Source organism: Silurus meridionalis, chromosome 10 (assembly GCF_014805685.1).
Source record: "Silurus meridionalis isolate SWU-2019-XX chromosome 10, ASM1480568v1, whole genome shotgun sequence".
Classification (NCBI taxonomy): Eukaryota; Metazoa; Chordata; class Actinopteri; order Siluriformes; family Siluridae; genus Silurus; species Silurus meridionalis.
Genome location: NC_060893.1, coordinates 14,362,138 through 14,382,417, shown reverse-complemented (window position 1 = coordinate 14,382,417; position 20,280 = coordinate 14,362,138). Strand labels below are relative to the sequence as shown.

General features: G+C 39.8%; 2 protein-coding genes across 6 annotated transcripts in view; both read left to right on the top strand.

Annotated features, from left to right (window-relative positions):
• dusp8a (dual specificity phosphatase 8a) overlaps window positions 1–10,702 on the top strand; it is a 36,177-nt gene extending 25,475 nt beyond the window's left edge. For 3 of the 4 annotated variants that reach the window (XM_046859740.1, XM_046859741.1, XM_046859743.1), the window contains exons 4-7: window positions 6,036–6,202; window positions 6,453–6,612; window positions 6,893–7,016; window positions 7,217–10,702. In XM_046859740.1, coding sequence (XP_046715696.1) covers window positions 6,036–6,202; window positions 6,453–6,612; window positions 6,893–7,016; window positions 7,217–8,273 — 1,508 coding nt within the window. In that variant the 3' untranslated portion in view covers window positions 8,274–10,702. Of the gene's footprint in view, window positions 1–1,593; window positions 1,996–6,035; window positions 6,203–6,452; window positions 6,613–6,892; window positions 7,017–7,216 lie in introns of those variants that run through there. The other variant, XM_046859744.1, reaches the window with a different exon arrangement.
• Window positions 10,703–16,528: 5,826 nt separating this feature from the next.
• The window catches only part of mob2a (MOB kinase activator 2a), a 38,806-nt gene continuing 35,054 nt past the window's right edge, over window positions 16,529–20,280 (top strand). Inside the window, exon 1 of one of the 2 annotated variants that reach the window (XM_046859202.1) lies at window positions 16,529–17,027. In XM_046859202.1, coding sequence (XP_046715158.1) covers window positions 17,011–17,027 — 17 coding nt within the window. In that variant the 5' untranslated portion in view covers window positions 16,529–17,010. The remainder of the gene's footprint in view (window positions 17,028–20,280) is intronic. The other variant, XM_046859206.1, reaches the window with a different exon arrangement.

Below are 20,280 nucleotides of genomic sequence, written 5' to 3'. Positions count from 1 at the left end.
CTCAAACACCCAACCAGTTACATTTGTTGAGCACAGACACACAAAGGAACAGGTGCACACACCCTGTACACACCCCCTGAGGCTCATATTGAGTGATGGGAGCTGCAAGGCCGGCATGAGGTTTTGCTCCCCTGCTGGAGACTAGCTCACACCTCAGGCATGACAGCTGGGGCCTCCGCTGCCATTACGTCATTCTCCAGTCTGCCTGCCAATCACATATGGGATGTGCTCACACCCAGCAGTAACAACACCAAACAGACCACATCCCCCCTTCACAGCACATACATTTCTCTAAAACAGGCCATCACAATGCATTACCATGCACCATAACATCCCATTTGAATGACAATTTATGAGACGCGCACACACACACACACACACACACACACACACACACACACAACAGCGGAAGTCCCATGTAAAATGCTGCTGTGTTGTTGCCGGTTGCACAGACTAAAGAGAAAAGCAGCAGAAAGCATGATAAATAGTGGATGACGGTCCAGGATGGGCATAATGCATAGCATTAAAAATATCCAATGGGACATTCAGAAAATTCCTATCTGATGTATGCTCCTTTAGTACCTCACATACCAAAGCTATGATAGTCAAGTCTGTGTTTGTGGATAATTAAGCATCAAGTGGGGGGCCGGATATGAGCCGAGGAAGCTTTCGGCATTGTGTCTGCCTCAGCACACTGCCATATGCTTCCATCATTCTTTTACCAGTCTAACATGCAGGGCTGATGTCAGACAATGCACAGATTAGCTGCGTTTTGTAAATGGTGTCGCCTCCTTTACTCCCTTAATTGCTCATATTAAAAGGGAGGTTTCTCGCAGAAGTGCAATGTGGCGTTCTTGAAAGTGTATTGCATGGATTGCGGCTGTTTCTGCAACTTGGCCACGTGGAAAGAATGACTAGCCTCCCTATTTAAAGCGTTTGCCAAGTACAAATGATAGCATTTCTCTGGGCAGTTTTTAGTGTCTTATAATCCATTCCAGTTGCAAACAGGCCTTTATAACTTTGTCCAAGCAGGCTAAGTCAATGAAGCTCAACCTTAATCAGCATATAAACTAGAGCTCCCATGATGCTAAATTCAACTGTTGAAATAGCAGAAACTAGCTAAGGTCCTATAATAATTTTTTTTTGCAAATGATCATAGGCGGAAGAACACACATTCTAGACAAAGTAAATAAAAAAGGTGTTTAATTTTTTTTTTGTATGGATGAAGTGGATAAGAACAAGCTGCAGCTGGGGCTACATTCTTTAAATCAGTATGGCCTTAGCGTTTTGTGTAATCCTGGTGATTATTGGTGCCATTAAGGTCTCAACTTCTCTTGTGCAAAATTTGAACTAGCACTGCTTGGTGGTCTGCGATGAGAAGTGAGTTTTTCTGAAAAGGGGCCTCTAAGGTGGCTGCATATTTGCTGGCTGAGTAAGGAATGTGGTTTGCATGCCTCACGCATGAGCCAGGATTCTACTTGGGGAGAGAGAGAGAGCGAGAGAGAGGCCTGTGCTCATAGCACATGAGCTCATTCACTCTTAGGTCAGAGGGAGGAGAGAAAGAGAGGGAGGGAAGGAAGGAGGGGAAAGTCAGTTGATGAGAGAGAGTGAGCGATTGAGTGAGCGAGTACGGGCCGTACAACAATAGGGAGCTCCACTTTCAGTTGCCACACAGAGGACGATTACTGAAGGATCTGCTGTGTGTGTCGACAGTGAGGAGCTGCTGTCAGAAGCCTGATTCTCCTCCATCTTCCTTCAGCACACAAAGTGTTTTCTCACTTTTTTGCATGGATTTGTGAAGATTCTCTTGTTAAGCTCTCATGCCTTGTATGTGGGAAGCTGCTGTACATTGGTGAGATCTGTGTGTGGAGGTGTGCATGTCTCTGGAAGTGGTCATATCCTCTCCTGAGGAGTGCTTCTGCTCCCCTACTCCTCACACCGGCATGAGGCTGAAGATCAGAGTGCGCAGGATGAAGGAGGCTCGAGAGCTGCGAGGTGTGTATGGGGCACACTGGAGTTGGCCGGCTTTGTACCCGCTTGTCTGATCTCCTTGTACTTTTGTTGCCATCCTTCATTAATTCATTGTTTGCTATTGCTTACTTTTCATTATATTCATTTGGATTTTTCTCTTCCTTTTTAATTTTTTTCCCCCAATTTATTTACGGTCTATAATACAGTTTTTATGTTTTGTCATTCTTTGTCTATCTTTATTTTATCCTATTATTTTTAAAAATTTTCATATTCTTTTTTCTTTTATAATCATAAAAATAGTTGCTTCAAGGACATTTTTTGGTGTAAATGTTTCACAGATAATGTTTTTAACCAAAAATGAATTAGAGAAATTCTGTATGCTGATAAACTATCACAAAATGAATAAGGACATCTCGTGCATTGTCTTTTTCACTATAACATAGTGAAACGTGAGTGTGTGTATCTTTGTGCACACAGCAGCAGGTATACCCATATGACTCACTGTATTTGCATTCTGTTTTGTCACAGAGTGACGGTTAAACGGTTGCTGTTATCAAGTCGTTCACTTTTATTTCAGGTTTGTTACATATTATGCAGCTGTATCACTTTAAGGAAGAACGGCTATAACAGTAATAGAACTAACATTTAATGGCTTGGTTATATAGGACCTTAGGCTTTACACACTCCTAATCTGTGAAGCGTGACATGGAACACCAGAGGCGAGTCCTACTGCTCTTAATGTTCCTCATTGTGCGGATGCATGTGAGCTATGATGTCATATAGGCCTCATTGAAATGGAAATCAAGTGTGTGTGTATACATACGCATGGAGATGGAGAGGAACAGATGGAGGCTGCTTCTCAATGGCGTCATGTCTTCTGCATCTGGAGGCTGAAGAGCCGGGGGTGGGGGTGAGTGTGTGTGTGTCTCTGTGAGCTCCATTCAGCTCCATCAATGCTTTTGGATTGGGGCTAGTGAATGGGAGTGTGTGTGAGGAAAGGCCTTTAGAGTTTGCCTGAAAAGATACACACTGAAAGGCTTCTAGTGTTGGAGGTCTTGTGCCGCAGGGTGAGTGGACTGATGTCAGGCACCGGGGTTAATGCACTTTGTGTGTAAATGCTTCCTTTACACTCTGTATGTTATTTTAACAAAGGATAACATCTATTTATGGTATAATTATTGCTTATAGAACTCGGATTTACTAATATTTATATTTGTAGTTGTATTTAAATGTATTTATTGTATATTAAAAGGTCCATAAAACCTGTAGAGAATGCTCAGAAAACTTCAAGAATTTATACATTGGAATAAACCAATTGGTCTATCATTTTGCTAATTTTGTGCTATAGAAGCCCCTGCACCTGCCTGTAATCAACACATTGCAGAATAAAAGGTTAAGGACTGATGGGCACTTGAGAGAGAAGTTGGCAGAGACAGACAGAGGGTGGAGAGGAAGTGTGTATGAATGGCTCATGGCTCAGCTGGACCGGTTCAGGCCCAGTGCTGGCGTATATCACTTATCAACCCCCACCCCTTCCTCATACACAATTATTTAGTGCACATGCCTGACAAAAATGTCACCTGTGGAAGGTTGAAAGTATGAGCGGAATTAGGCATGTAATGTGTTTTCCCGATGTGTAATATGGGTATTATTGCTTATTTATATAGATATGCCAATGTGGGACTGCTTGGGTTTTTCCAGAATGACTAAAGCTGATGTGGGCAATCGAGTTAGGAAAATCGTCTCGATCCCACATATACAACCAAGTCATTATGATAAGGAGGAAATGTACAATTAAACACTCTCACACAACAGTAAACTAAAAAGGTGAAGACTATGTGAGCAAAAAGAAGCCAAACTTCCAATACAAAGAGCAGGATGATGTTTCATCCTTGGACTCCTGGTCATTGATGATTATGGTGTTTTTTAGGCCCTAATATCAGGATAAATGCATAGACCATTCGATGATTCTGTTGCCCTTTTTTGTCAGATTTGTGATCGCTTTGATTTCAAACACATCTACTGTACCATGGCCTTCAACATGCATGGACCTCTTCTCAACATTTTCTATTGTCATGCTTTTCTGAGTAACTTTAGAGCTTAATGTTTTAAGAGCAATTTTTTCTTTGTCCAGGAACATGTTGCTCTTTAGGCTGCTATATAAAGCTCATCTAGGGATGACTCAAAGCAGGAGATCAGACATGAGCTGAAAAAAGTGAGGAAAAAGGACATTGGCACTCTCTGTCGAAGAGATCCTTCCTGTTTCCTGCCGTTTCCTCATTCTGTGCTCTATGTTCCTGATCTGTGTTATAGACTTGCACATCCTTAGACTGAAGGCTGAAGGCTGTTGTTTGTGGGAGGATGAGGAATGTTGCATTCCTGCTTTGGGGGAACATCCTACATCCTTGCCTCGCTGAGACAGATCCAGAGACCAATTGAAACCGCTATTAGCACTCAGAAAAGTGTCTGCCAGATGGGGGAGGGATGAAAAGTCCATGCTCATGGGTATTACTGACAAATGTTGACATAGCGACCAGCCCATGCAATCGATGATGTCATTTTGCCCTCCTGGCAAGTGCGGTTAGCAAATAGGGGGGACCCAGACTGGGGCGCTGAGGTTAACAGGAGGTTCAGCACAGGGTGGGGGTCGTGGAAAATCTGGGCAGCAGTCATTCAAACCCTCAGCAGGGTTTTCGGCAAATCGAGCCTCCAAGGCCCGCCTCATTCTGCCTGACATGCGAAACCCCTCTTCAGTTACACTGATGTCATCGACCCAGCAGTTGCCATTAATAGCTAGAAACAGACAGTCTGCCACTCAACATCTTAAAGGGGCAGGCATCAAAACCTACAATTGAGAAACAAGAGTCTGGGAACAGAGAGGGGGGAGACAGGTGTTTGACATGGCCGTTAGTTGGAAATGCCCGTGGCTGTTGGCTGTTTGCTTAACTGCGGTTAGTCAATCAAGCATGAAGGCTGGATGATGTCATACTCTGCCACTCCATGCTGACTCTTTGTTAAAAACCTGCTTATCAGCTCTGGCTTCATTTGCCTTGACTCATTTTACTTCTCTGTATTTCTTTCGCTCCTCCCTCTCCCCCTCCTCCCTTTTGTTCTCTACTATGACTTTTGCACTTTGCTCTGTATCCTGGCTGTGCCGACACAGTGATGTCATGGTTCTCTGGCTGACTGCTGTGCTCTAAGTGTGTGTGTGTGTGTGTGTGTGTGTGTGTGTGTGTGTGTGTGTGTGTGTGTGTGTGTGTGTGTGTGTGTGATCAAATGTGCTTACAATCCCAGCGTTAACTTGTCCCAGATTCTCATGTACCTCCACTGAGATTAGGCTCATGCTTTCCTTTAATCACACAAATGCTTTTCTTTTTATCTCTCCATCCAGTGCCAGAATGCATTACACAAGCTTTTATAAAGCATTTGCATGTGTGTACAATGTCTCTGCATATGCGTTATGTGCATGTGGCTGTCAGGGGCACTGTAGCTGCAGTCACTTTTGAATGAGGGGCCTCAGTGCATAGTCTACACCTGTAGCTTCCCTCATTCTCCAAGCCTGACGTGATTGTTCAATAGAGGATATTAGGTCATTCAGGAAACAGAGCTGCGAGAGACCCAACTGGGACCGCCTGGCTCTTAAAGAGACAACATCCCGTTATATTCCACTTCACATGATGCAGACATTCATGTAATCAGAGCATACACTCTGCTCTTTCATTAGAAATGCATGACTTTAATCATAGTGTCCTAGTTTGGTGTCTATGCCATACAGATGGCAGAATGTGATTATTCATTGCATAATGTTGATCGTGACCCTAATTGCTTTTCCTTACTTATTCGGAAATGTCACATTTAACAGATTGTGGTTTTGTTTTAAATGTTGCTCCAAAAGCTGTTGGTGGTATTGCTGACATTACACCTGTCAACACTGACAGAATTTACTGGAAGACTAAAAAATGTCCTAAATTCCTCAGTTCCTTTTAATAGTTTCAACCATCAAATGTTTTTTTTTGTCATGATTTTAAAGTGCGTTTTCCCTCTTCCTTTCTGTTACTTGACAGGTGGCTTTGCAGCATTCTCCTCCTGCTTCCCAGGTTTGTGTGAAGGAAAGCCAGTGGCAACACTACCCATGAGTCTATCTCAACCCTGCCTGCCTGTGGCCAATGTGGGCCCCACACGCATCCTACCCCATCTCTATCTAGGATCCCAGAAAGATGTACTTAACAAGGTAAGAGAGCATTCATTGTGGGGTGTTTGTGGAAGCTTCATCTGTACAGATGAATGAACAGTCCTCTAAACTGTATGTATAGTTTAAAACATTTGGTCCTGATTTGAGGGTCTTACAACACTATATAAGTTGTCTAAACGGCAAACTACAAAACCAGTTGTTGGGTGTAAAATCTTATCATCGATCAATGTCTTATGTGGCCTTTAAGATTATATATCTTTCCCTGCTGACATCTTTTCTGTTGTTTTAGGATCTGATGGCCCAGAATGGAATCACATATGTGCTTAATGCTAGCAACACGTGTCCGAAACCTGAGTTCATCTCTGAGAGCCACTTCATGCGCATTCCTGTCAACGACAACTATTGCGAGAAACTCTTACCATGGCTGGACAAAACTAATGAGTTCATTGGTAAGGTTCTGCCCATACTTGGAAAGTCTATGTTACGGATTGATTTAATGTCCGGTTAGAAGTGCTCTAAGTAAAACTTATCAAAGATGAGACCTTAAAAAAAATCTGGTGAGCTGACATGAAAAATGAGCAGCCTGCCCTAGGGATGTACCCGGAAGAACCCAATTGTTTCACACAAGCTTTTTTGCAGATTAGATGTACTTTTCCTTTGGCCTGTCAGTATGGTGTTTGGTTGTCTTTTGTGTTTGTCACTCATGTTTGTTTTCCTACTCCTTTTTAGATAAAGCCAAGGTTTCCAACTGCAGAGTCATTGTCCATTGTTTAGCTGGCATCTCCAGGTCTGCCACTATTGCTATTGCTTACATCATGAAGACAATGGGCTTGTCATCGGATGAGGCATACAGGTAAAATACCTGTGACACTTTGCAGTTTAAATTACATGTTCTTTAAAAGATGGTGTAATATTAGATGTTTCCCTAGTCAGAAGAATATCTCTCATAGAGATTTGTAAACAGTAACACCTAGACACTTCATTTCAATAAAAAATGCACTTTTATTTATCTGAAAATTTGACTAAAAAAAGTTCTTTGTTTTCTTGTACCAGGTTTGTTAAAGATCGCAGACCGTCGATATCGCCAAACTTTAATTTCCTGGGCCAGCTGCTTGAGTTTGAAAAGGGTCTCTGTCTACTAAAGGCACTGTCTTCTGGTCAGGAGAAGAATGAGCAGTCCAGTAAGATGGAGGAACCAAAAAGACAAACCGCATCTAAACCAGAGAAAGCTCGACTAGATGGTGAGTCAGAGATACAAGAGATGGAAACCAAGCTGCCATCTCCGACGTCACTCCAGCAGGGCTTCAATGGTCTCAATCTGTCAGCTGAACGCATCCTGGACACAAACCGCCTCAAACGCTCCTTTTCTTTGGACATCAAGTCCGTCTACACACCTAACCAGTGTCCCCACCTCACACCTGTTCATGTTGAGGATGTCCCCAAGCTCTGCAAACTTGACAGCCCAAGTCCAGGCTCATCAAATGGTGTGTGCCAGTTGTCTCCATGTTCAGACAGCCCCAGCACAGCTGATTCGCCAAGCCCAGTGGCTGAGACCAGTGCAAAAGTTCGCTTGCGCAGGAAAAACAAGCACAGTGGTGCAAACTCACCTGTGCAGTCTCTGAGCCTGAGTTTTGGTCGTTCAATGTCTGGGCACAAGAGCCCAAGCTTGGATGAGAACCTGAAGTCAGCAATGCTGCTTGGCCTACCTGTAGCTGGAACTGGCCCCATGTGGACCAAACACCGGGACACTTCACAGGCTACCACACCAGTCACACCAACAGGTGATGCTCCCTGGTTCTACGAGTCACTGACTAGCACAGGGGGTGGGTCAACGTCAGTACATTTTGCTCCACTGGGCTGCAGTGCACTTCCAGGGCCATGTGAGGCTGTCCGGTTACGTCAGAAAGCAGGCGAAATACGGGAGACTCGAGCGAGTTGGCATGAAGATACATCTGGCCCTGCTGGTGGTAGTGATAAACAGTTCAAGCGGCGCAGTTGTCAGATGGAGTTTGAAGATGGAATCTCAGATACACGTTCAAGGGAGGAGCTTGGCAAGATTGGTAAGCAGTCCAGCTTCTCAGGAAGTATGGAGATCATTGAAGTGTCCTGACAGATGCACTGCACCCTTGGACTGATGGGGGTTAAGGTGGGAAGGTGCCATTTACAGATGAGGGAAGACTGAGGGACAGAACTGCAATGGCTGGCTGATTCCTGACTTTAGAAGCATTTGTTTTAGTGTGTAGAACTGTGAGAAATAAATTTTGAACTTCTGTTTGTTGTCTCTGAGACTCGGAGCCAGTTGAGCTGGATGCAGGCAGACTTTATGCTGTCTCTGCTGTTTATAAGCCATCACCATCCCAGAACTATTTGGGAGGAATAAGGACAGAACTGTTATATTTGATTGCAGAATCCAACTCTCAGTGTACATGACATTTCCATCTCCAACAAAAAGCTTTACCAGCCTCACAGTGTATTGAGATTAAAGCATGGCTCAGTGTCCTTTGGTCACACTTGTGATTGGTATTACTCTTACACAGACTTGCTGGACTCGCACATCCACAGCTCAAGGGGCCTATACAAGCACATTTGAAGCTTTGGTATAGACTTGAACAGATGAAGGCTTCTTTGTGCACTGCTTTTGTTCCCCCCCTGCTCCTGTATGCCAGTAAATAATCCTGGAGGAGGATGCAGGAACTTTATGAAAAAAAAGCATTGTGGAGATTTTCCTGCAGTGCCTACCTTTTTTCTTCTCTGTGTTTGTTCTTTTACCTTTTCCCTGATTTCAGCCCCTACACACTGTACAGCGGGTGAGCATGAAAGGAACTACTACCCACCTTTCGCACACTGAGCATGCTGCGGTATATGAGGCTGCTGGTTACCCTACAGATAAATATTATAAACACCATGCATAGCTCTGTTAATGGACATTTAAAATGTTTTGTTCTCACTTATAGTTTTAATTTATTTTGTCTGTTCATTCTGGTAATGAGAAATAATATAATGATTGTGGATACTTTTTTTTGTGTGTGTCGACCTCAGTTTTTGACTACAATGTATTTATGAACTCATTCACAAAACTGATACACAACAACGAGCAATATATCCTGTTTTCTTCATCTTTTGTTTTTATTTTACAACTGTAAGGGAGATTTATTGTTAAATTTCAATTGTCTGGTATTTTGTAATTCACTTTCTTTTGCTTTAAGAAAGAGATCACATCATAGGGGTCACAAATCTTTTACAAACCCTGCCGCATTACACTAAACCTGTCCTGAACTTTCACCTGCTGGGACTGTTTCAGTTTAGTATCTGTCCTATTTTATTAGCTCAGACATTAAATAAGCCTATAAGCATGTATAATCTAAAATAATAAGAAATGATCCATGTGATATACTGGCTTCCCCAAATCATTTTAAAGAATTATCTATCTTTTTATCTATAAGCACATACATAAAAATGTTAAGAGATTCTAATGAATTAATGTTTCTCCCCTTTTTTAAAATTAATATTTATGTTATTTATTGCGCTTGTTAATGGATGAAGTGTGAGTGACTAATGACAGTGGACCTTTTAAACCCAACCCATCAAACAGATAGTATTTTTGACCGAGGTCAATCTAGTTTCACTTCACTCTATTATCTGCAGGTCATATTCAAATTAATTTGAAGATATTATTCAAATTATGGTGTTAGCTTAATTCATTATCTGTGCCCACCAGTCCAGAAATTCTCAGATATCTCTACTTTTAAAAGGGTTTGTGTTAAATGGAGATGACATTAATGGTGTGGTAGAATGATGGCACATGATGCTCCAGTTCAGCTCAGGGGAAGTGCACACAAGTCCCATATCTGAGCTCTGGGTACCTGCACAACTCTCATTCTCTCTCTTTCTCTTCTTTCTTTTAATGATGTATGCCCCCTCATACTCTCTTTTCACACCGACATGGATTTTCTTTTATGTAATTAACTCTCTTTCTTAATTCTTATATGTTCCAAAGGTTTAAGGAAATCCCACTGAAAGGGTCGCTCATGTCTATACATGTGCATGGTGTTGCCACTTTATTGTGGGATGATTGGTTATTTATTTATGGATGTATTTTTAGTTCGCTACTCTGTATGACAAACCCCTTGTCTTTGTACTTGTGCTGCTGTTAGTTCTTTTTCTTTCCTTGTGTGACACATTACCTGTATTTCCTTTTATTTTTGTCACCTCTATATTTTTTAAAGATATTATCATTATTTAAGACAGGTAAGAAGATGCAGGCTGAAAAGATGCAGGCTGTCCTTTTTGCTGAAACTGTTTAATTGTTGGCAACGTTATTATTATTATTATTATTATTATTATTATTATTATTATTATTATTATGTTGTGTAAATAGCAACGTATCTAGAAGAATAATTGAAATAGGGAACTTTTTCAGAGAAAATCCTAATACCTTAGGCTGCTTGACGCAAAATACCTCAGGTTCTATTCAATGGCTTTTTCCTCTCCTGTACCTGTTTTGTGAAGATGAAAGAAAAATACAAACATAAAATATGAGCTTGTGTGACTGCCTCTTTTATTTATCCCAAAAATAAATTTTAAAAAATTATCTTCCAAATACTGTATATCCTTTAAAGGTTGAGAATTGTAAAAAAAAAAAAGAATAAATATAAATAAAAAAAACGAGTAATATAGAGGGGTTTGTAGATCTTCTGCAGCTGTTTCCAATTCAGATTTTAATAAAAATAAAAATGTATATAGTTTTAATAAAGAAAAATAGAGAACTGTGTTGTGAGATAATGTATCATGTAGTGGTTTTGGTTACCTGGATAAGATTAAGACCAGGTATTTAACTGGGTAAATCGGCTGAGGATTAACCGCCTAATCTTCCAATGTCCCTGCCAAGGTGAGAGCTTAAGCATTGCCTTCAGATCCGTACAATTATGTACCAAAGCTCATATGTGAATCGGCCTAAACTCCACTGATACAAATGTGCTTTGACTGTCAAATACTAGCTAAACTTTCACCAACATGCAACAGCGAATCATAATCAACAAATCAAAAGAAAATTTCTACTGTAGATTGTTACATTTTATGGAAAGAAGGGAATGACCCTGAATATCAGAGAGTATATAAACATTTATATATACACACTCACCGGCCACTTTATAAGGTACACCTGTCCAATGCTCGTTAACACAAATTTCTAATCAGCCAATCACATGGCAGCAACTCAATGCATTTAGGCATGTAGACATGGTCGACGATCTGCTGCAGTTCAAACCGAGCGTCAGAATGGGGAAGAAAGGTGATTTAAGTGACTTTGAACGTGGCATGGTTGTTGGTGCTAGACGGGCTGGTCTGAGTATTTCAGAAACTGCTGATCTACTGTGATTTTCACGCACAACCATCTCTAGGGTTTACAGAGAATGGTCAGAAAAAGAGCAAAAATCCAGTGAGCGGCAGTTCTGTGGGCACAAATGCCTTGTTGATGCCAGAGGTCAGAGGAGAATGGCCAGACTGGTTCGAGCTGATAGAAATGCAACAGTAACTCAAATAACCACTCGTTACAACTGAGGTATGCAGAATGCATCTCTGAACACACAACATGTCGAACCTTGAGGCGGATGGGCTACAGCAGCAGAAGACCACACCGGGTGCCACTCCTGACAGTTAAGAACAGGAAACTGAGGCTACAATTCGCACAGGCTCACCAAAATTGGACAATAGAAGATTGGAAAAACGTTGCCTGGTCTGATGAGTCTCGATTTCTGCTGCGACATTTGGATGGTAGGGTCAGAATTTGGCGTCAACAACATGAAAGCATGGAGCCATCCTGCCTTGTATCAACGGTTCAGGGTGGTGGTGGTGGTGGTGTAATGGTGTGGGGTTTTTTTTTCTTGACACACTTTGGGCCCATTAGTACCGATTGAGCATCTTGTCAATGCCACAGCCTACCTGAGTATTGTTGCTGACCATGTCCATCCCTTTATGACCACAGTGTACCCATCTTCTGATGGCTACTTCCAGCAGGATAACGCGCCATGTCATAAAGCGCAAATCATCTCTGACATGTTTCTTGAACATGACATCGAGTTTACTGTACTTAAATGGCCTCCACAGTCACCAGATCTCAATCCAATAGAGCACCTTTGGGATGTGGTGGAACGGGAGATTTGCATCATGGGTGTGCAGCCAACAAATCTGCAGCAGCTGCGTGATGCTATCATGTCAATATGGATATAAATATAAAATATATAAATATTATATAAATTATATATATATAAAATCTCTGAGGAATGTTTCCAGTACCTTGTTGAATATATGCCACGAAGGATTAAGGCAGTTCTGAAGGCAAAAGGGGGTCCAACCCGGTACTAGTAAGGTGTACCTAATAAAGTGGCCGGTGAGTGTATGTGTGTGTGTGTGTGTGTGTGTGTGTGTGTGTGTGTGTGTGTATATATATATATATATATATATATATATATATATATATATATATATATATATATATACATTGCATTATCTTGTACAAATTGTCATGTCATGCCAGTTGCTGTTGAGTGAATAGCGACTGTGGATAGTCAGAGTTTTCATGACAGGATATGGAGGTAGATGAATGAATAAATCCCAAAAAAGGAAACCAAATCCACAACCTTGGAATTAATTTCATGCTTTACCAACTAATCTAGCCCTGCAAAGATTTTATACGAATGTAAAAAAAAAAAAAAAAATTGATTTATGCACAGTAATGACTTTAGTGTACTGTATTCATTCTCACCCATGTGTTTTGGACTCTTGTTTGTATAGGTCTTCCATGTCAAGAGTCCCAGAAATATAACATGGGAAGGGAAATAAATATGCATCCGCATTACACTGGTGAATGCCACACAGCGCCAGTGCTGAGGTCAAACTCTGCTACACACATAAACAGTACAGTGAGAGCTGGAGGTCAAGGTGATATCCAGCAGTAAGAAAGCCTTCTGTGTGCCCAGGGGCATTCTCAGTCTGGTGGGAAAGTGGAGGAAGAAATTCCCTTCTTCCTACTATGGAATTCTTTTTTGTTCTCCCTCAGTGTTCGGGATCTTTTTCTCACTCCTCGCCTTGTTTAGTTCCCTAAACAAACCTTTGTTTTGGTCATCTGGACTTAGAGCAAGAGTATATTTTAGTAATTCAACGTTTTTATTCTACTTGAGTTTTATTTGAGAGAACTTTACCAGTTAATAATAGAAATTATGTGTACACTTATTTAGTTACATGTTAATAAAAAAAATCTCATTGCTTTTTTCTCCATCTGTATATTAAGCTTTAGTGAATGCAAATTGTATTTATAACCTTGTTTCAATCTCTTGTGAGTTCATTTGTAAACTACAATCAACAGCCCAGCCCAGCCCATTCACTTTCTATATACAGCTATAAGAAACTCATCCGTATGGCTTCTGTTTGCCTTTGTATAGATGTTTTTATGCAGAGATAATGATGACTAGTGCTTGGGTAAATCTATGATAAGGGCAGCTGACTATGACTGCATGGTGACACATTGCCATTGAAACACAACAGATTCCTCTGTTTCTCAGCTATTTCAGCACTAAAATCCCCACTGGCATCAGTCAGGCAATGAGATCATCTCTGATATGTTCTCAAACTGCTTCCAGTTTGTTGTTGCAGGTTTTGCAACATTAAGGGTTGTCACTTGATAAGAATTTAAAATAATAACATAATAATTTTTGTTTCTGTGTGTGTGCGTGTGCGTGTGTGTGTGTGTGTGTGTGTGTGTGTGTGTGTGTGTGCATTTATTTATATATTTTTTTAAAGGTCCCCACATGTAGTGATAATCTTATGGAGACATATTGGCTGGTTTCCATGAAGAAACCTGCAATTATTTTCTTAAAGCAAACAAACATACAAATAGTGATGATTTCCTCTTCATTACTGAGATAAAAACTATGGTGTAAATTTAGGTGTATGTTAGCATTTGACAGGCATTAAAAATTAAAAATTGAAAGCAATGTGTGTGTGTGTGTGTGTGTGTGTGTGTGTGTGTGTGTGTGTGTGTGTGTGTGTGTGTGTGTGTTTCAGAGAACTTGATTGTTCCCAGCCACTGACTTCTTGTATTCCCAGAGTTTATATTTGGAAACTTCCAGTGCTGTAACATCAGAGCTGCATCTGTTCTTTTTCTTGGTGACTCTCTCCTTAAATTAACTCTCTATAAATGGTGATTGCCTGAAACAATTTTTTACTCAAAAATAAAAACTGAAGAGCTTTTTGTAGGCGTCTTATTGAAGAACTCTGCAATGGTGTTTTACATATTACATAAATGCAGAATTTTGTGTAATCTTTTAACATGATCAATAACTTTATTAAACTGAATTGACATAACATCAATGGTTGTCACACTTCATTACATTTTAAATACTTTCATTTTCTAATTATTTGTCAAATTATTACATATATTATATATCCTTAATTAATCTGAGGAAAACCACAATAATGCCTTTGCTGCCCTCTATTGCTTGCACTTAGTCAGGAAAAAGTAATAATGCCTGAACCATATATAATATAATATTATAAGATAACCAGTGACATACATTCTGATATTTTATAAAATAGCAAAAACAAAAATAAAATATATGCCTAAAATATATCAGTCTAGTGTGCATACATAATAAAACAACAGATATAAAACAGTTTATAAAATATTTTCTATCTTATTAAAAAATCTGATTATATAATCAAGTTTGCTGCATCATACAGTGTAATGAATTGACTTATTTCAGTGCTTTGATATCTATCTATCTATCTATCTATCTATCTATCTATCTATCTATCTATCTATCTATCTATCTATCTATCTATCTATAATTATGGAAAAATCTATAAATTAGCCGCTTCGTTGTTTAAACCGCGGGGTTCAAAGCGTGGCAAAAAAGTAGCAGCTTACAGTCTGGAAAATACGGTGTGTGTGTGTGTGTGTGTGTGTGTGTATATATATATATATATTTATTCATCATACTGTATTTTGCAGCAAGCTTTGCTGAACAAGACATAAATTGTCAAATAGCTTTCAGGATGTGACAGTTGTGACCTTGCCTAAATAAATTCAATACATGAAGTGAACTTCAACAAATGCAGGCAAATAACTTCATCAATATGTATATCATATGTATATAATTGATTTTTCAAAAATAATAGAAAAAACAGCCACAGCTGAAAGAACCAGTCACAAATATAGCCAATGTTTCTACATTATACCTGCAGTTGATATTTTACTCCAGAGTGTCAATGAACAGTAATAAATCTCTGTCAGCTGCATTATGCAATTCGTTTCATCATTCATCCATTTGGGTTTGGCTAGAGCGCCATCGTGTGTTAGGATTTTTCAATCGGACATGTGATTTAGGAAACGTACTGAATGTGATCTGTGTCTGATGTAGTCTGATGTTTATGTAGTCACTGTCCACCCATGTTAGGAACGTCTTTTTAAGAATGTCATAGGTTGTATATGGTAAACTAGGGTTATTTTTAAATAATTTTATTTAAGTTGAGACTCGTTTTAAAAAAACCCTAAGAAAAGTCAGTTGTCAGTGTTGGGATGATCATATGGACTTACTCTTTGTTAATTTTGCAAACAAATTGTCCCTTCTACTGTGGAAAAAGAAACGTTGAATTTGAAGTAAACTATATTTTGTAGTTTAACATTTCGAAACTGTATTTTTGTGCCTAGGTACAAAGATGGATTATGAGTGAATGGACACCTTGTCAAAGACTTCCCTAATCCTGGACATAGTGCTTAATATGAGTTTACATATGTTGTTTTTAATAAAATGACAAACAGGTTTCCAAAAAATAATAATTAAAAAACCACACACACAAAGGTAATATATAGGCTCTGTCTTTGTAGCCATGACTTCTTAGGCCCAGGGGCCTGTGCCTGGTAGGACTTTTAGTAAACCATCTTTGAAAGGTGCGAATGTTTGTGTTTTCATGGTGTCTTGAGACATCTCAGTGTCCCTGACCAAACCCCAAGCAGGATAAAGTGCTTGCTGAAGATGATGATGATGGTTCACACTTACATTGGTTTCAGAGGTAAAGTACAATCTTGCAGGCTGATTCAATTTAGCATTTACAATATCTGCATGTCACAGTAACATGATAGTTTCTACTACTTAAATACATAAATAATAAAAATATTATTCATATCGCCTTGTGAGACTGGCTGTTGTTAAAACTACACTTTTGAAAAACTCAGGGTCCTCATGCGCGTATGTTGCATGTATCCGCTTCCTTCATGAACATACTTCACCCTCACGAACACCGAGCTGTCACTATGAGAACAGTGCGCGCATGCGTAGAAAAAGTAGTGCGCATGCGCAGTGAAAATCGGGCAGGGGACGCGGATCGTCTAGTGACAGGGTCGGTGCAGCGGTTACTTCCGGATTCCCTATGAAGCAGAGGGACTGAAAATGTTAGCGCAGTGGCAGAGGCTCGGGAGTTGACGCTAGCGCGCAGGACAGCCGCACGCAGACACACCGGCATCCAAAACAAACACTTCACACTAGTTTTGTTTGTCACTCACGGGCTCTATCTCTCCTCGGGGTTTCCATTTTTTAACCGGGGCGATTTGGGCGTCTGTTCACTCCGTTAAGTCCATGCAGCCTGATTCTCGTGTGACCACATCCGCCTTCTTCTTGCATCTACGTTGTCACCTCTCTCACTCGGGTGGATCGTGCACTGAATTGACATCGTGACATTTTGCGAGTGTTGGACGCGGTGAGGACGAGTGCACACTTCCCCAGGGTGAGGTGTCCTGCACGATAAACACCCGGGAGCTCGGCTGGACATCTCCTGCTGGCATCACCAACAACATGGACTGGCTAATGGGGTGAGTTCAATATTCACTGCTCATCACGTCTCAGTGTGGAGATGAGAAGCTCTTTATTGGCGAGCAGAGGCGCATAAACTATACTCTTAATAAACTCGAGAAAGTTATTCACATGTCCTGATAGTAAACTGCATGCATTTTTTTTGGAGATACATTGTTTTTTCCTAGGATCCTTGAACTACCTCGATCTACGTCTCAACAGTCAGTACTGAGCCCATATCTACAGGACATCCGGCTTTAAAACCAGTCCTTATACAGTGCAGGTAGAGACGCCTGGAGAGAAAACGCTTAGAGAGATTCAAAAGCTGTTACTTCTGTTATTAATTTTAGTTTTACTTCTAAATATTTCACTACTTCTCATTGTTATACATGCATGCATAGAAGTTGGTGTCTGTTCAATGTTCATTCATAAACATGCCAGATTATCCAATCTCAGTCTGAAAGCTAAACTCGTGTTTAAGTAAGATACCCTTTCTGTCTGTTTATATTAGAATTTTGTGTAGTAAGGGAAATGTGTCTCAAGCCTGCATGTCTCATGTTTTAGTATTTTCCCTGTTTATTTTACCAAGAGATTTGATTGCTCTTGCAGCATAAACTGTTCAGATCAGGGTTGACAAACATTTTTCTTTTCAATAGCATAAACAAAATATGTTATTACATATGATTTATTAATATATTGAGACATTTCTTCAGATTGTGCACTGAAAATAGCACATTTTATTCCTAACCTGCTCTACTACTGTGTTTGAGTGAGAAAACCCTAAAACTGTGCTCATTAGGAGCAGCAAACATTCTTTCACATGGTTATAAACATCATGTTATGATACTTCAGTGTATCGTAATAAATGATATGTGTTGCAGCGTATAGTTTTTCTGAGGTGACACATTAGGCAGTTAGGGTGTAAAATATGAAGTAATTAATGCCTGCAGAGAGAGACCTATAATCCAGTTTCAGACACCACAACCGTCTACATGTTTCATCTACAACTATTGACTGCCTCAAACCCTGGAAATATTTAGTTAATTGTTTACCTACCTAGCTTTGTCTTTAATTTTAGTGAAATTATGTTTAAATATAGCCTTCGTCTTCATTTCTTTGCTAAGTAAAGAAAGTAAAGCAATGTCTTTTTTTTTTTTTTTTACAAAACATTGAAATCCTAAAAATGTTTTTACTGTAAATATTTAATATAATAATTAATTTGTTTCCACTGAATGATTAAATGTCAATGGGAACTACAGCTGATATAATGGAACATGGTATTGTCAAAATGATTGTGTATCAGAGTAGGAGAGTGAGAGTGTGTCTGTGTGTTAGTGGGTGTGTCTCTGTGTATTGCTGTCCTTCAAATGATGGGGTTGCTTCCTCTTACTCACGAAAGTCGTAATATTTTGAAGGAGCTGAGGTCATAAAGCTATTTAGACAATTTAAAAATAATAGGGCATTGTGCAATTATTTCTGAAAAAATGATAATGTATTATGGCCTCGGGTGCTGTGATGTTCTGTGAATTTTACTGTACTAATACTTCTCAGGCTTCATTTTAATGTTGTGATGCAATTAGTCTCGCTCCTGAGGTGATTGTATCGCTCCACAGCACCACTATAGAGGTATAGGATATCAGATCTCTTGATCGTTGTGGCTATAACTGATGGTTTAGCTAATGCAGAGGTACGTCAGAGAAAAGTCCACTGACTTTATTCATATAAAAGTGCATGATGAAAATTCTGTCTGTTTGAAGTCTGTTTAATATAGAGATAGAAAAATGAAGCTGTTTATATGGTTATTAGTATGCATCAATAGACTGCTTGTACTCTACGATAATAGGCCACATAATCCTAATCACAAGAGGGTTAAAGTACACATGTAAGTATATAATCACAAACATGGAACAGGAAACTATTCTCGCTGATCTGATGGGTTTTTTTTGGAGTGTATTTCTGAGTTAGCTTCATATCAACACCATATATATCTCACTTGTGTGCTGTTTTATTTTTCATGTGATTGCATTTTCTTGTATCATCTGGGGCAGGATGTGGCAACGCTGACTGTTTTTCATCTCTTTTTTGGTATCACACGGTATCACAAGTTTCACAAGCTTGCTGTATGATCTGCTTTGGAGAGGCCTGCACAGGGTATTACACCTGCAGGTGAAAACTGGATGAAAAAGTGTCTTTTTCTGCTCATCTTTTTTCCACCCAGAGGACAGATGTTTAATCCCCTGCTTTAAAACAATGGGTGGTCATGTCACAAATCTATGATGTCACTGTAATACATGAGGATATTTGTTTTAGAGGTGGTGTGGTAATGACTGCAAGCTCAGCTAAACTAAAAGTCCTTTAAGTGTCAGTAGCATTGTACTGAACACAGCCCTTTTACAATTCAACACAGGTATGTAGTTTGTGGTCTAATCTTATGTATGGGCTTCTTTTAAAAGCCTTATGCAAAAGATTCTAAACCTGAACATTAGACTCCATGCTTTTTCAGTGTATAAGTGGGAGTAGCTTTGACTTTTTTTGTGTTCCTCTGACACTTTGCCAAAATAAAGAAGGGTGGAGAAAGAGGCCTTACACCCATATCCGTATGCGCTCTAATGTGTTTGTGCCTACATGTGTGCCGTAGGTATGGTTTCTAGCCAGCAGTTGCTGACTTTTTGCTAATTAAATGTAGCAATTAATTTCTGTTAAACCCTTTCTACAAACGAAATGCAAACCCATTTTCACATTATTAGTATCCTAATCATTAGCAATATTGTTTAGGATCAGTGCAGGGTTGCTGTGATGTCTAATCATTTGTTTGTTTTCCAGGGAGCACATCATGTAGTAAAACTGCAGGATAATAATATACTTAGTTGAGTTTGCTTGCTGAGAAATGTTATACCACAACAGCCAGATGGAAAAGGGTCATTTCTGCTGCAGAGTTTAATTGTGTAATTTACTCCACTGCATAATATAATTTCATATGCCCTGGGATTGTTATCGGAAGTTATTCAAAAAATCTGTCCAAGCTTCTATACAGGTCTTTTAGAGAAAGGCTTCATGCGACATTAACCTCTGGTGACAATAGCAAGGTCAGGTATTGTCAAGGATTTTGATGAGTTTATTTCATTATCCAGTAATAGTCTCTGTAATAGTCATACATGTACTTTCTTATCACATTATACACTTACAGTATGTGCTACAGCCTGTGGTGCATTTTAATGGTGAAGATGCAAGGTATCTGCTTGAATACCCCTGGCACAGAAAGAAAAACCTAGT